The 15,630-nt window shown below is 51.2% G+C and overlaps 1 protein-coding gene across 2 annotated transcripts in view; it reads left to right on the top strand.

Annotated features, from left to right (window-relative positions):
• Positions 1 to 15,630, top strand: part of DOCK1 (dedicator of cytokinesis 1) — a 561,005-nt gene that overhangs the window by 536,232 nt on the left and 9,143 nt on the right. For both annotated transcript variants that reach the window (XM_040254437.1, XM_040254438.1), the window contains exons 48-50: positions 4,864 to 5,009; positions 8,953 to 9,151; positions 13,108 to 13,261. In XM_040254437.1, the coding sequence (XP_040110371.1) occupies positions 4,864 to 5,009; positions 8,953 to 9,151; positions 13,108 to 13,261 (499 nt within the window). The remainder of the gene's footprint in view (positions 1 to 4,863; positions 5,010 to 8,952; positions 9,152 to 13,107; positions 13,262 to 15,630) is intronic.

Raw genomic sequence — 15,630 nt, forward strand, 5'->3', positions numbered from 1 at the left:
CTCTTTCAAAGTCTGATGCCACTTTTAATTCTTTCTAAGAAATAAACGCTTGTGCAAGCTCCATGTTCTCTTTCTAAGTGAAACGCTTCCTCTTTGATCAATCATTTCCTGTATATTTCAAAATGACAGAAATCTGTCTGGCTCATCAGAACTTCCTTCATACCCCTGTCTTCTGCTGTGATTCATTATTTTGGTGCAGGCTTGCTCTTGACCATGGGGGCGGGGGTAGGGGCGTAGGCAGGAAGGCGAGGCTGCCATGTGGGCGGTGGTCTGCCGTCCTTAGCTGGGGATAAGCCATGCACCACACCCTGAGAAGGCATCTTCTCCACCACTGTCCAACCCCTTCACGGGGGCAGCCAGAGCATCTTGGGAATCCCGTCAGGAACAGAATTAAGTAAGGGTGCGTTTCTCACCTGTGGTGGCTCGTCCCCTGAAGCTGCCTTCCTGAGTCCCGCCTTCATCCTGGGACCCCCAAAGGCAGGTTCTGCAGCCAGCCTCCCTTAAGCAAACAGGAGGCCGGATACCCTGTCATTCTCTGAAAAATGTGGTGATAAAATGCAGTCTGAAATGAGGCTTTCCCTTCTTATCTACTTTGAGAACTTTCAAGCATCTCAGAATACTTTAAAAAGAAATATACTGTCATCCGGTTTAAAAAAAAAGATGGATTTAAAAATAAAAACCCCATAGAAAGGACATAAACCATTTTGTCAATTTTTCTGAGCCAGCCTATGCTGTAGAAAGGGAAGACTTGGACGCCCTCTGACTCCTAATCCATGAGCGGCTCCATCAGACCTGTCTGGCCTGCTCAGCTTTGGCCTCATCCTGCCAGCCCTCGGCTCTGAAGAGCTGCCACTTCCCAAAGGAAAGCACAGGAACCCCAGCTCCTCCTGCTACTTGGGGAGGGAGGCGTGCAGAGCCTGGGGCCCCCAGAGTGGAGGCCACGAGCCTCAGTCACGTTCAGCACCAGCCCCGTGCCTTCGCTGGCCCTTGGCCATACAGGAGGCGTCTGCTCATAGGCTCCTGAAAGTTCCGAGTTTGTCCTCCACTCCTTCCCTCTCTGGTTCATTCGAGTCTGATAAGAACAGAGAGCCTCCCGTGGCCCTGCTCTTTCTCCACTGTCATCCTCTATCGCTTTCTGCATCACCTGGTTGCAGCCCTGAGCTCAGACCCACCCATCCACCTGCCTCTGGGCCCCTCCACCCCTGTGCCCAGAAGAGCCCACGCCGTCCACCCACTCCAGCTCCCCGGGCTGGTCCCCCTCCACCACTGTCAGCAGACAAGACACCCAGAAGCTGCTGTTCATCCTTCTCGAGTCCTCGCCATGGTGTGCACAGACGGTGCTGTGGCTCACCCGTCACCCCTGCCTCCAGGACTTTACCCCTCCAGCCCTCCCTCAGGGCTTCCCGGGTGGCTCAGCAGGAAAGAGTCTGCCTGCCAGTGCGGGAGATGGAGGAGACACGGGTTCGATCCTGGGTTGGGAAGATCCCCTGGAGGAGGAAATGACAATCCACTCCAGTCATCTTACCTGGAAAATTCCATGGACAGAGGAGCCTGGCGGGCTATAATAGTCCATGGGGTCAAAAAGAGCCGGACACATTTGAATGACTAAGCAACAACAAGAGGGCCTCCTCCCCCATTGCCAGGGAGACATGTTCTAGTGGTTTTCTTACTGGGATCCATGGAACCCCGGGGTTCCTCAGAGGCCACTAAGTGGGGTGTGCATTGGGAGGGTAAGCTGATGACCCCCCACCTCCAGAGAGAAGTTCCCCTTGCCCTCTTCTATATGCTGGAGTTCAACAGAATATTCCAACCAAGAGAAGAGTGGCTGATAAGGCTTGGAGGGCAGTCAAGGTGCGGGCTCCAGGCGGTCACCCTGAGGCTGTGTGTCCTAGAGCACCCCATCTCTCCCCCTCCCACCTGGCCCCACCCCTCCCTCCTAATGTACCCCTGTGCATGCGCCCCTTCCTAGGGCCCAGCCTGTTGTCCCGTTGGGTTTCCAGTCCACAGCTGGCATTTATGCAGCATTTGGAAAGGGACGTTTCTAGAAGACTGAAACGGGCCTGCGTCTCACCATACCCCCATGAAACCCCATCACCATGATCAAACTCAGTGAAACCAGCCATCCCCAGGACGCCATGGGCAGTTTGCACCCATGGTGGGTGTAGGTAGGGCCTTCCAGACCACCCTGGAGATGAGGATGGTAACCGTGTGCGTCCTGGGACACGCAGGCATGCTCCTGTGAGGGGCTGGAGCATCTGTGCTTCATGTCTGTAACGCGAGCAGGGCACTGGAGGCTGCCATTCGTGTAGCCGCCCTGCCTGTCACCTGTGTCATTGCAGGTCGTCCTTGCCAGCCTCTCAAGGTGACATGACTATCCCCTGTGTGCTCAGGAGGAAGCTAGGTGTCCGAGCAGTTCCTTGTTTTATGCGAGGTCACGCAGTCCGTGCCGGGACCAACATTCCCATCTGGTGGTCTCCCCGACCCCCGCCCCCACTCAGTGCCTGTCCTGCTGCAGGGACACAGATGTCCCCTCTCTCACAATGTCCTAGCACTGGAGCTACCTGGTAAGGAGTGGGAGGCCCTGATGGCTTCAGATGAAAAAGCAGAAATCCTGGCTGCTCGATTTCTAGAGGCTCTGCTGGGTCAAGAAGGGCTTGTGAGGTGAATGGCCCAGGAGGAGGGCCTAGGGCCACTCCCAGTGGGTGCCCTGCTGTCACAAGACCACCAGTGGCTTCTGGCCCTCCCCAGCCGGAGCCCCCACCTGCATCCCCTTTGCTTCATTCTTCGCAGTCTTCGCGTCCATGCTCATGCATCCTGACCAAGACTCAAGGCTGCCTCTCGGGGCGCATTGCCAGCCCTGTGTGATTGGGGTCGTTCGCAGCTGCTTGGGTCTTCCCAAGAGCTGGATGAGGGCAGCCTGTGGCCATATGCACCTCCTGGTCCACGGCTGGCTGGCTCCTGTGTGCCCACTCCCTTGACCCTGGCTGCTGTGAAGATCATTTCATCAGAGAAGTGGATACATTGTACAACTAAGCTACAAAGACACATTGTACAACAGGAGGGATATAGTCAGTATTTTATAATCACTAGAAATGGAATATAACCTTAAAGGCTGAGAAGAAGATACTGTAGACTTTGAGTCTTTAGAAACATTTTTACAATTTAGGCTAATCTGCAAGTCGCCATTTCCTTTTAGTTGCCTTGTAAAAGGCAGTTCATGGCAAAGGCTGTCTCCCTGGAGTTGGGCAATGGCGCCGTCATCGGTGCTGAAGTTAAGGCTGACCAGACCCTCGGCACTGGCAGATTGCAGCTGCGTATTGAGCCGATGGTCAGCAAACTACGGCCTGACATCTGTTTTGTAAATAAAGCGTTTTTGGAACTCAGCCGTACTTATTTATTTCTGTATTGTGTATAGCTGTTTCCATGCTTGGGACAGAGACCTTACGGCCTGCAGTCTAAAGTACTTGTCATTTTCCCCTTTGCGGAAAACGTTTACCAGCTCCTGCTTTAAAGTGTTCTTTTGCGACGTTGAACCTCTTACTATTTTTTACAAGCTTATTTCATTGACGTATAGTTGATTTACAGTGTCGTGTTAAATGCTGCTGGACAGCACAGTGATTCAGTTATACATATATATGTTTTTCATATTCTTTTCCATTAGGATTTATCACAGGGTGTTGAATACAGTTCCCTGTACTTTACAGTTTATCCATTTTCTGTGTAATAGTCTGCATCTGCTAATCCCAAGCTCCCCATCCCGTCCCCCCCGAACCCCTGTCCCCCTTGGCACCCACAAGTCTGTTGAGCCTTTTACTATTGAAGAGATAAGGTACAGGTCCAATAGTATTTCATGGGCAAAACGTAGTTAAGAAACAGACCCTCTTATCAGTGGTGTTATATAATCTGTAACCAACCCTGGTCCCAAGCAGTTTTTCTATTGGAGATGGGCTGAATGAACGCCAGCTTTGGTAGCATGGGCCTGGGGTTGAGGGAGGTTGAGCCACACAGAGAGGGCATGCTCTACAGACGTTTGATTTCCACATCCTGAGGGTTAAAAAAAAAAGTTTCTGCACCAGCTGCTGTCCCAGCTGTGCCAACATCTGGCTCGAAGGGCAGGTACATGAGCATTTTGTAGCTAATTAGGTGTTGACATGTGCTGTATTTCAGTGACACTTATTTTGTTAATATACAGTCTATGACAAACAGAGAGTGGAAAACTCTATCCAGAGACTGTTTTTCTCTAGAAGGCATCACTGGTCCACTTCCTGCTAAGAAGGAGGCGCTTTAGCAACTCCAGCCATGGATCCAGCTAACCTGCTGTACCAGTCACTGGCAGGGAAGGAAACCCGCCTTTAACTAAGCAGCAGGAGCATCTCATTTTAGTCTAGAGAAGTTCAGTCCCTGTGCCTCCGTGTATTTTGGTAATCTGCTTGGTTTGTCAGCATGCAGAGATGTACACAGTTCATCTAAACATCTTGCAAAGTCCTTAAGTCACATTCTAGATGTTTTCTGTAAGTTACAATTCCTGGTCGATCAGTGCATTGTACTGACTTTGGAGCATGGTAAGGCATTGTGGTCTTGGTAAAGAAAACTGCATTTTAAATTAAAAAAAAAAAAAACCAACAAGAAAGTTTTTTCTGGTATTTTTCACAGTATCAAATCATATTTCAAAAAATCTCCAGATAACCATGGTTTTCACCTTCAGCTTTGGACAGGAACATTAACTGTTCATAATAGTGTGGATTACTTTGGTATAGACTCTAGGCTGCTAAGACCACTCGGTCTGAGGTGTCTGACCATGCCAGGCTGGACATCTTTTGGCATGGACATCAAGCGAGTCTCTCTCTTTCTGCCCCAACCCAGCCCTCAAGTCTGGACGACAGAAGAGGCAGCCGTCCCCGGTCCATGGTCCGATCCTTCACCATGCCTTCCTCGTCCCGGCCTCTATCCGTGGCTTCTGTCTCCTCCCTCTCATCCGACAGCACCCCTTCCAGGCCTGGCTCTGATGGGTGAGTCTGGCTCAGCAGTAGGGAGGGAAGAGAAGGGCTGGAGGGGTTGCGAGGAGCTCTCCAGGGTCCTGGATTTGTTTCATCACAGCTGAGAGGATTTCTGAAACTCAACACTCCCTTTGAAACAGAGATCATCCAAGACCTTTACAACCATGGTGCCACTAAGACTTGTAGGGTCTTAGGAATTTTTGAGAACAATCTCAGTTTGGGATCCACTTTGGGTGAGACTTCCATCAAACTATAAAGCCTCAGTGAGTGTCCAGTCCTTGTCAACGTGCCCTGAAACACTGAGGTGCATTCCTTGCCAGTGGTGTGCTGTGCTTTCATCCCTTGCTCACTTCCAAGGCGTCACACCAGGGCAAGCCTGTCATACTCGGGCAGGCTTCCCTGAAGGCCGGCCGGGCCACTTTCTTGCTGCAAGATCTTTTTTGAGACCCAGTGTTGCTCTTGAGCACTGCTCTTAAGCCAAAGTCACTAAGAAGGGAACAAGGATGGAACAGACGAGTAAACATCTCGTTGCACTCCCACTGTGTCTTCTGCAAAGACAGCCTCGATGTTGACATTTTTGTGTGTTTAGTGAGTAGCCTACATGTAAAGCTTGTTCTGATTATACAGAAAGAAAAAAATGTCATGTTTAGTTTAAACATCCGAGAACTAATTGTTTTACCGTCAAGTCTGCACAATTGTGTGTTTGTCCAAGCCCATTTGGTTTACAATCCATCATCTTATCAAACCCGCAGGCTCTTGGCCCCTGCAACCCGCAGACACAAACTCCCAGAGCACCCCAAGAGATAGCTCCAACCCCAGTGCCCTCTGTAGCTAACAGCTAGCATGCCCAATGGAGGAGAGAAAACTGTTCCTACGTGTTTTTTTTCTCTTTCCCCTAACAGTAATTTTTGTCAGTGTCTGCTACTTATAAGGCCAAGTCCATATGGAAATTCTCAATTTAGAGGTATTTAAATCAAGTGCGCTTGTCACTTAGAGCAAGATTGCTAAAGAAACTTAATTCAACTTCTCCACAAGTAAATCCCCAGGCTAGTTATGAAAAGGGTTTTATATTTCCAGGAATACAGGGGCGAGAGCAAAGAGTGAGCTAGAGGTTTTAGATGGAAGAATTCCGTCCTGCACATGTGACTACATGAGTGGAAACCAGTCTCCTGCCCTGGAGCCATATGTTTAACCTTAAACTAGAAGGCATCTTTATCAGAGTCCAGACTTTTGGTCATTCACAGGGTTGTCACCCGTCGCTACCTAACTAATGTGGAAGAAGTGAGACTGTGGTCTCAGATGGCGTTGGTGGTGTGCAGCATAAAGTTCATCCTGCTGGCAGTTGCCTCTCGTCCTGGGAAACATTTACAGCCCAGCCTCTTCTTTGATGCTTTGTGTACTTGTCTGGATTTCATAGCACAGGTTTCGCCCCGAGCTAGAAGACGTCCATTAATCCTTTATTTCCCTATATTAATTGTCTCAAGTTCTGTAAAACCTAGGATAAAATCATAAAGGTCTTTTAAATTGTTTTTTATAAGAGATGTAATATTTAACACCTAATGGATGTTGATTTGTTGCTAATTGCATATCTAGATATCCCGAAATGCCTTCATAATCAAAGTTAACACTGGTGTATTTCATCAATCATCTTCAAGTTTTTATTATGAAAAAGTTTCACGGGAAACATAATACCATAATGAGGCCCTGGGCCCATCGCCTGTGAGCCAACTTCAACAGTGATCACCTCCCAGCCCATCTTCTTTCAGTCTGTACTCCACCCTCTCCCTCCTCCATATTATATATGAAGCAAGTCTCAGACATGTGATTTCATCTGTAAACATTTCAGTGTGAATTTCTAAATGGTAGGAACTTAGGAAAAAACTATCTTTAGCACAGGTGAAAAATGAACAGTCATTCCATACCATCATCAGATATTGGTTTTAATTTCCAGCTGGGTCATAAATGGTTGTTTTTTTTTTTTTTTTTTTTTTTTAGTTTGCTTGAAACTGATCCAGATAAGACTCCCACTTTGGAGTTGGCTGCCATACCTCTTTGCATACGTGCTAGATCGCTTCAGTCGTGTCTGACCCTTTGTGACCCTATGGACGATAGCTTACCAGGCTCCTCCGTCCATGGGATTCTCCAGGCAAGAATACTGGAGTGGGTTGCCGTGCCCGCCTCCAGGGGATCTTCCCGACCCGGGGACTGAACCCGCGTCTGTCACGTCTCCTGCATTGGCAGGCGGGTTTGTTTTTTTTTTACCACCAGTGCTACCTGGGCAGCCCTGCTGTATCTCTTTAGTTCTCTTTTAATCAATAGATTTCCTCCTTCCACTCTCTTCTTTTCATTTCTCTTCCTTGTAGTTTATTTGTTGAAAACTGCAGGCTGCTGCTGGTGCAATCCAGATTGTTTTGACTGCATCTCCGACAGGGTTATTGACTGTATCTCCGTGTCCCTCCTATTTCCTTCAGGTTGGTGGTCCCATCTAGAGACTTACACAGATTCAGGCTTGATTTGGGGGCAGAATGACTTCATAGGTTCTTCCATTCAGAAGGACATTGTGCCTGACTGTCTCTCTTGCGGTGATGTTAGCAGCTATTGATAATCAATGCCTACATTCAATACCATTACTGTTCAAATCCCTCTGCCCATCCAGTTTTTTTCTTTTTTTTAACAAAACAAAGGAGATGTGTTTCTTGCTCTCAGCGGTCAGCATCTTCCCTGGGTTTGAAATGTGCTTCTCTGAATGGTCCAGCTCCGTGTGGATGTCTGCGGCGCCTCTCTCATGCCAGGGAGCCAAGCTGCTGGAATGGCCTTTTGATTCAAGCAGCGCTTTAGTTCTCCATTTCCCACTCACAAGTAACTTTGAAAGAAACCACAGCTAGGATGGAAATGCGACCAGCTTTCTAAGTTGCCTTCTCTTAACGATCATTCTCCCCTCGAGGAAACCGATTTACTCTCCGGCTGTTTCGGGAAGTCAATCTTGGAAGGTCGCAGTGAGGACAGGGGACTCTCATAGGCTGGCTTGGGAACCTGGCCTCTTATCCCACATTACGGGGGATGGAGTTAGCCCACCCATGGGGCTCTGGGACTGTCTGAGGAGCTCGAAGGCAGGGAGCTTCCATGAACCCTCTCAGCTGACCATCTTGCTTCTTTCTAACCATATAGAAATGAGGTGTGGGCTGCACTTTAGAAACACTTTAATCAGAAATCACAGTATGTGCTGTTTCTCCTATAGGACCATATGACTCGCTTCTTTGAATAGATCACATCTCTTTTTAAATACCATTTTCTTTTCATTCTGTGAATGAGTCGTCCAGTCCACAGTGCTCAGAGGCAGTGGACCCTCACCAGGAGGTGGCAGAGCTGGGACCCAAATCCTTCTCAAGCTCAGTTCTTGGCTGAAAATCTCAGGGCAACTCCACATCCTTAGGAACTAGAGTTGACTTCTTTCTCACTGAGCCATCAAAGGCTTTCGAGTGGAAGCTCCCTGTGTACCAATACAGACATTTCTTCGCGTCAGCATCTGCCTATTTCTCCTGTTCACATTCATAAATATTTCAGTGTGAATCTCTAAAAAGTGAGAACTTCCTTTTGGAAATAGACCTCAAATACCTTCCTCCGGCCATAAATCAACAATAGCCCCTGAATGTCATCATCCCATAATGCATTCAGGCTTTACATTTCCGTGTTGTCCTGTCTGTGTTGTTTTCTTCCCCCAGTTTGTTTCTATCGCGATGCAAGACTGTCACCATGGCAATTGGTAATAAGTATCATAGGTGGCCCTTGAGCTTCCTTTCAAAATTATTTCTTTCCTTGTAAAGTTGGGCGGTCCCCAGACAGCAGCTGATTCATTGTGAGTGACTTTACATGGATCCGCAGGGCAAAAAGCAACAGTTTCTCCTAGAAAGACATCATTGATTGAAAAAAAAAAAAAACACAACGTTTTCTTTAGGTTCGCTCTGGAACCCCTCCTGCCGAAGAAAATGCACTCCCGGTCCCAGGACAAGCTGGACAAGGATGACCCTGACAAAGAGAAGAAGGACAAGAAGAAGGAAAAAAGGAACAGCAAGCATCAAGAGATATTTGATAAAGAATTTAAACCCACCGACATTCCCCTGCAGCAATCTGAGGCTGTGATCCTTTCAGAAACGGTAATTTCACAGGGAGCTCTCCCTCACTGATTGGTAGCTGCCGCAGGGGGCCTGTCTTTGCTCCACATTTTGCCGAGGGGGCTGTCCATCAGATTTCACTGAGTGGGCTGGGAATAGTCATTTGAGAATCCAGGGTCTCTCGCATCCCTGCCCTTGTGTAACTGGTGCCCCAGGACATCAGAGGCTCAGAGCAGACCCACGTCTCTCTGGAGGATGCTGGTCTTTGCCTCCATCCCCTCATCCCCGGTGCTGGGCGGCGGGGGCGGGGAGGGGGGCGGGCAGCTGTCAGCGGGACCCACAGGGTTCTGGGCTCTGCAGCGAAGTGGGCCTCGCTCATTAGACACCCAGACGTCTCAGGAGATGAACAGGGTGCTTGTGTTGTCAGGAAACAGTAATTCCAGGTCAGCTAATGCCATTCCCCCACCCCTTCCTGACCAGATATTGCTAAGCTGGTGTTCTGCGGGAGTGTTATAATCTGCTCAGTTAGAGTCCCAGAGCCCCTTCCCACAGGTTCTGCCAACCATACGCATTTCCGTGTTATCCTCCTCGCCTCATCTGTTCCATGCTTAAATCCCCTGGCCGTCTTTCACAAGGATTTGGGGGGACTTAATTGGTGCTGGTGATTTGACATTAAAAACGGATCCCAGGGACTCTCGTTCATTCCAGAGACCAGGGTGTGTGGCAACAGGGAAACCCAAGTGGCACGCTCTCCTCCCAGGCCTGGGCTGGGACGGGGGAGTGGGAGGGGTGCCAGCTGATGCTCCCAGCAGTGTGTTGCAGTGTTTGGAGTCTGGGTGCAAACTGAGGGCAGCTTCTGGGGTGAACTTTATTCAGAACGTGCTATTTGTGAACTGGAGACAAAGCAAAGAGGAGGCTCTCACAGGCCATCAGCTTCAAAGGTTAAGTTGGGCCTGGAGCTACCACCTCCTTGCAGTGGAAGGCCGTTTGCCTCTACAGTGCCCAAGAATGTGCCTGCCCTGGGCAGAAGCCCCTGACCCCTGACCAGGCCTGGCGGTTACTGAATGGTTGCTTATCAAAGGGCTCAGGTGGGACCACTGTTTAATAAGACACACTTCACTGCTTGCTTATATCTTCAACACCAGAAGGCATGTTTCATCCAGACCCTTTGTCATAGAGACCAGCAGTCACGTGCTACTTGGGTGTCTAGAGGAGAAGGGAGACCCCAGACCACACATGGTCTTCCTGCAGGCGAATGCTATTGTGAGGCCTTTGGACAGAGCTCTGACTGCATCTGGGCTGCGGTGTTTCATGGCAGAAGTAGGCAGCCCAGGGTACAGGGCTCAGGAAGGGACTGGCCACTGGCTAGCGCTCACGTGTGACCTCCCGCGGTGCGATCCAGAGGTTTCTCATGATGCCCCTTCCCCCTACCCCCCGGTGGGCTCTGTCCACTCTTTTGGAAAGCTGAGCGGTCAGCAACACTGCTGGGGCTGCCCAGCATCCCCTTCCTTCTCCCGAGTGTCCAGACGCCCTACCTGGACAGGCAAACTAACAGCAACATTTTCTGAACATTTGCTCAGTGCAGACCTTGTGGAAGTCTGTCGTACATTTTTCTTTAAGCTCTACTTTGAGATGGTAAAGCGGAAGGCCTCAGAGAATTTGAGCCAAGTGACAGAGTTGATCCAAATTAAGTTCCGTGACAAGAAGACAAAGGATGTACCAGCTTCGGCCATCATCACAGTATAACTTCTGTCCCTCCCCACTGTGGTCCCGCTTTCCTGCAGACAGGCTGAGTTCAACCCAAAGCGCCACCCCCACCCCCCGAACCCCAGCGGGCCCAAGTACTCTCCGAAAATGCACCAGAACCCACCGAGGTCAGAGCACAGAACCTTGACCCCTGCTGTCAGCCTCTGAGGAGTCTCAGAATAGCCACAGCTGCAGTGCTAAGGGGCCAGGCACTCTGGCTTCTTGCCGGAGGCAGGCTGGCTGTTCTTGGTCCAGCCGAGGTCCCAGTCTGTCCTCTGGGTGACAGGTGCTGGCAAGGTCTGTGGGTCCAGCTGGGCACTTGGAGTTTCCTATTCAAGCCTCCGTGTGCCCGTGACCGGCCAGGTGCTGCAGGACAGAGCGGGTTGGCAGGGGGTGGGGGTCTCAGGGAGCGAAGATGACAGAGTGGCAGCAGCAGCCCCATCCCCAGGGTTGTGCCCTGGGCCCCTGGGGTTGCTGCACTCTTGGCACCCACCTGCCCCCTCTCCACACTTCTGCAGAGGTTTTCTCTTTGGGGCTGAGTTCACCTTCCTACCTGAATTCGCATCATCAGCAATGCCATGACCTCTGGCTGAGCCTCTCAGGACCTGGAGCAGGGGAGGGGCCCTCCACGTGCCATTTGCATCTCACCAGTAAACCATCCCCTGCCCCTTGAACTGTCAGGATGTCCTCTGATGGGAAGGGAAGGGTGGGAAGAGCACCTTGAGTCCCTCTTCGGTCCCCACACACATGCCCCCAAGGGGAGCCCCGAGCTCAGCCAGGCTGTCCCAGGCCTTCCACAGCAGGTGGGCAGTTTCTGCAAATGAGTGGTGATGCCTGGACTCCAGGGTCTGCTTTGTTGGCTTAGGACAGTTCCAGAAGCCAGCCTGTTGGCCAGTGGACCCTCAACCACCCGGCTTACAAAAGGACTTAAGCCTTCCTTGCCTCCTTCCAGCCTCCAGGGAGGCCCTGTCTTTGCAGACCACGCAGTGGAACACGCTGCTGCCCACCCACTCTGCAGCTGGCCCTCACCAGCAGGCCCCCCCTACCCTGGGGAATCAAGCCCCAGTGCCAAGCCCAAAGCCCTGCCCATCCTGGGGCCAAAATCTTGATTCTTCTTTCTCAGCTGGCTTAATAACTGTCCTCATTACTCCTACCTGAGAGTATTTTGGACTGCTCATGCTCCCCCAGATCTGTCAATCTGAGACCAAGTTGTAAGACGTAGGGAAATAAAAATTCCCAATGTTACAGACACGGGAAAAGGCTTAGCTACTTAAAGTCAGGTGCATCTGAAAGTCAGAGATGGGGAAGACAAATGCAATGAGAAGTAGAAAGAATTCCTATCAGTCATAGCATAGCTTGAGAGAAGAAAGAGAAGGTGAGTGAAGGAAATCCTTTAGCAAGTTTCTAGACTTCCACACACCTGCCAAGAAAGACCAAGAAATTAGTCCCCTGGGGTGTTCTGGTCACTGCACAGGTCATTGAATCCACTCCCCACCCAGAGGGACACTCCCTCACACCAAGTGTCTGCGTCACATTCCTGTTCAGGAGACACGGATGTGACATCCCCCCCGACTGTGTAAGGAGACTGGGTGAGGCCTGGGTTAGTTTGCCAGGATCGCAAGAACGGCATCCCACAGGCTGGGTGGCTTCAGCAGAGGCCGATGGTCTCACAATCTGGAGGCTGGACATCCAAGGCCAAGGTGCCAGCAGGGCTGGCTTCCTTTGAGGCTGCGGGGGGCTCTGCTCCAGCCCCTTGCCCAGCATTCCCTTCTCCCTGCATCTCTGCCTTCATCTTCACACGGTGCCGTCCTGTGCGCTTGTGTCTGGGTCCGAATCTCCCCGCTTTATAAGGACACCAGTCACACTAGATTAGGATCTGCTGTAACAGCGTCACCCGACCTTGACCGTCGGCAAGACCGTGTTTCCAGATGTGGTCATCTGCACCGGCGCTGCAGGTCAGGACTTCCACAGAGGAAGCGTTGAAGTGCCATTAAGTCAGCCCAGTGTCTGCTCAGCGCTCAGCGGCTCAGTCGTATCCGACTCTTCCTGACCTCATGGACTGTAGCCTACCAGGCTCCTCTGTCCATGGAATTCTCCGGCCAAGAATATTGGAGAGGGTTGCCATGCCTTTCACCCGGGGATCTTCCAGACCCAGTGATCGAACCCACATCTCCAGCATTGGCAGGTGGTTCTTTCCCACTGAGCCACCTAGGACGGACCCTCACTATGCTCTCTCTGTCCCTCCCTCGTAGATCAGCCCCCTGCGGCCCCAGAGACCGAAGAGCCAGGTGATCAACGCCATGGGGGGCGAGCGGCGCTTCTCGGTGTCCCCATCCTCCCCGTCCGCCCAGGCCACGCCGCCCCCAGTCATGCCGAGGGCCAAGCTCAGCTTCAGCCTGCAGTCCAGTAAGTGAGACGTCATCCCGTGTGAATTCCTGACGTTGCGCTGTGACCTCCGCCCTCTGTTGAAGGCTCTCACTTTAGACCAGCTTCTTTTTAGTCCAGCAGCCGGCGAGAGTGTTGGTGAGCCCCTGACTTTGAGAAGTGTCCCCTGGGACTGGAGTGGGTCAGGCCACAGCTGAGTCCTGGGTTCCTGTGCTCCCTGGATGGACGCAGGACCCAGCCAGCGCTCCGGACCTCCTGGGTGCTGGGGGTGACTTGAGAGCACGTGGGGCATCCCCCATCCTGTGTCATGAGATGATGCAGCCCACAGGGTGGGGAAGGGGCCTTTCTGTGTGCAGGAGGAATGGGAAGGAAGGAGCCCTTCCAGGCCATGCTGAGGGGCTAAGGGTAGAACTTACCTTCCAGTTCTGCCCGATTTCTAGGGCTGCTCAGCATAATTCCTACAGACTTGGTGGCCCCAAATATCAAAAAGTTATTCTGTCATAGTCTGGAGGCCAGGAGTCTGAAATCAAGGTATCTCCAGTCCTGCTTCCATCTAGTGCAGGGGTCCCCAACCTCCAGGATCTAATGCCTGATGACCTGAGGTGGAACCGACGTAGTAATAATAGAAATAAAGTGCACAGTAAGTGTAATGCCCTTGAATCATCCCCAGACCATCCTGGCCCCACCCCCAGGTCCAGGGAAAAAAACTGTCTTCCACAGAAAGGTTGGGGACTAGTGATCTGGGGGACTCCCACAGCCCTCGGAGTTCCTTGGCTTGTATGCTCATTCCTCCAGTCTCCTCACCCCTCTCTTCCAGGCTCTGTGTTTTCTCCTCTTCTTATGGGAGACTGCAGATGGGGTTCAGGGCTCCCCATAAATCCAGGATGATCTCATCTCCAGACCCTTCTACAAAGACCCTCTTTACAAAGAAGGTCTAAGGTTCTGAGTGCGTGCTTAAGTCGCTCAGTCGTGTCCGACTCTGCGACCCCATGAATGGCAGCCCACCAGGCTCCTCTGTCCGTGGGATTTTCTGAGCAAGAATACTGGAGCGGGTTGCCCTTTCCTTCTCCAGGGGGTCTTTCTGACCCAGCGATCAAACCTGTAGTCCCCTGTGTCTCCTGCATCGCAGGGGGTTCTTTACTGCCGACCCACCTGGAAAGCCCTCTGAGGTTCCGAGTGGATGTGAGTCATGGAGGGATGCAAGTGGTACCCTGGTTTTCACCCCTGAAGTCAGGCCAGCCAGAGAGGTGACGTCCTGGCAGGAAGGAGGTGGCAGGGACTGAGGATGGCAGCAGACGAGAGAGCCAGGAGGACCCACTGTCCTCCCCGTGGCTGGAGACGGGGCGGGGAGCCTGGCCCTGGGCAGTGGTTTGTACCGGCCGCCAGCAATTGTCCTCAGCTCCTGCTTTCTTCTTGTTGCAAGGGGAGCAGCGGCCATTCCCGAGACAGTCTGTCTGGTTGGGAGTCAGGGCTGCCCCGGGGATGAGCCTCAGGGGGCCAGGCCTTGCTAGGTGCTGGAAGGGAGACGGTCTCCAGGCGGATGTCCTAGCTTCACTTCATACATCCTTATGCTGTAACCAGAGATCTTCAGAAATATTTTATTGATTTTTTTTTAAAATAAATAGTTAATAAATAGGCACATTGCCACTGCAGTGGAGGACACTTTGGTGGTCCCTTGAAATTAAACATAGAGTCCCCATAACCCCCAGCAAGCCCTCTCCTAGACATTCACCCCGGAGACCTGGACACACAGGCTCAAACAGATACTTGAGTGTGATTTGTACCCTTAAAAATGATTAAAGTGGCAAATTTTAAATAAAGGCCAGAGTAAAAGCAACCAGCCAGCCAGTCAGGAGAGCGACCATTCCATCAGAGGCCACCTTTTCACGCCTCGATTGAACCGCAAGACCTCCTTATCAATTGACACCCCTCATCCTAGGGAGCACGCTCCTAATGAACGTCTTTCCATCAGATGCATCATCGGGTAGGACACCCAACAACAAAAATACCCATTTCTCTCTTTAACATAAAAAGCAGATGATTTCTTAGAGTCTCAACAAAGGCTGAGAAAATAGCTTGTCCTAATGATCACTCCTCCCTTTGAAAACGACTCCTTTTCAATTTAAAAAAATCAGTACTGCTTCCCTTTGGCTTATTTAAAGCAGCAGTCACAGCGGCAGCTACTGCTAATACCTGCCTTTTGTAGGATCGTGGCTTTTCCTGTTGTGAGAGTTTTGACAGGCAGGTGGGCTGGTGGTGAGCTGTGTTGTTGGACTCAGCTGAGTTGCAGCTCCCTGTAGGAGGCTGGGGCAGCGACCTGGCAGACTCTGAACACTCCAGGCAGAGATGGTCCTTGTGACCCGTGAGCTGTATAGACGCCCCCAGGCGTG

This window comes from Oryx dammah, unplaced genomic scaffold, assembly GCF_014754425.2.
Source record: "Oryx dammah isolate SB20612 unplaced genomic scaffold, SCBI_Odam_1.1 HiC_scaffold_14, whole genome shotgun sequence".
NCBI lineage: Eukaryota > Metazoa > Chordata > Mammalia > Artiodactyla > Bovidae > Oryx > Oryx dammah.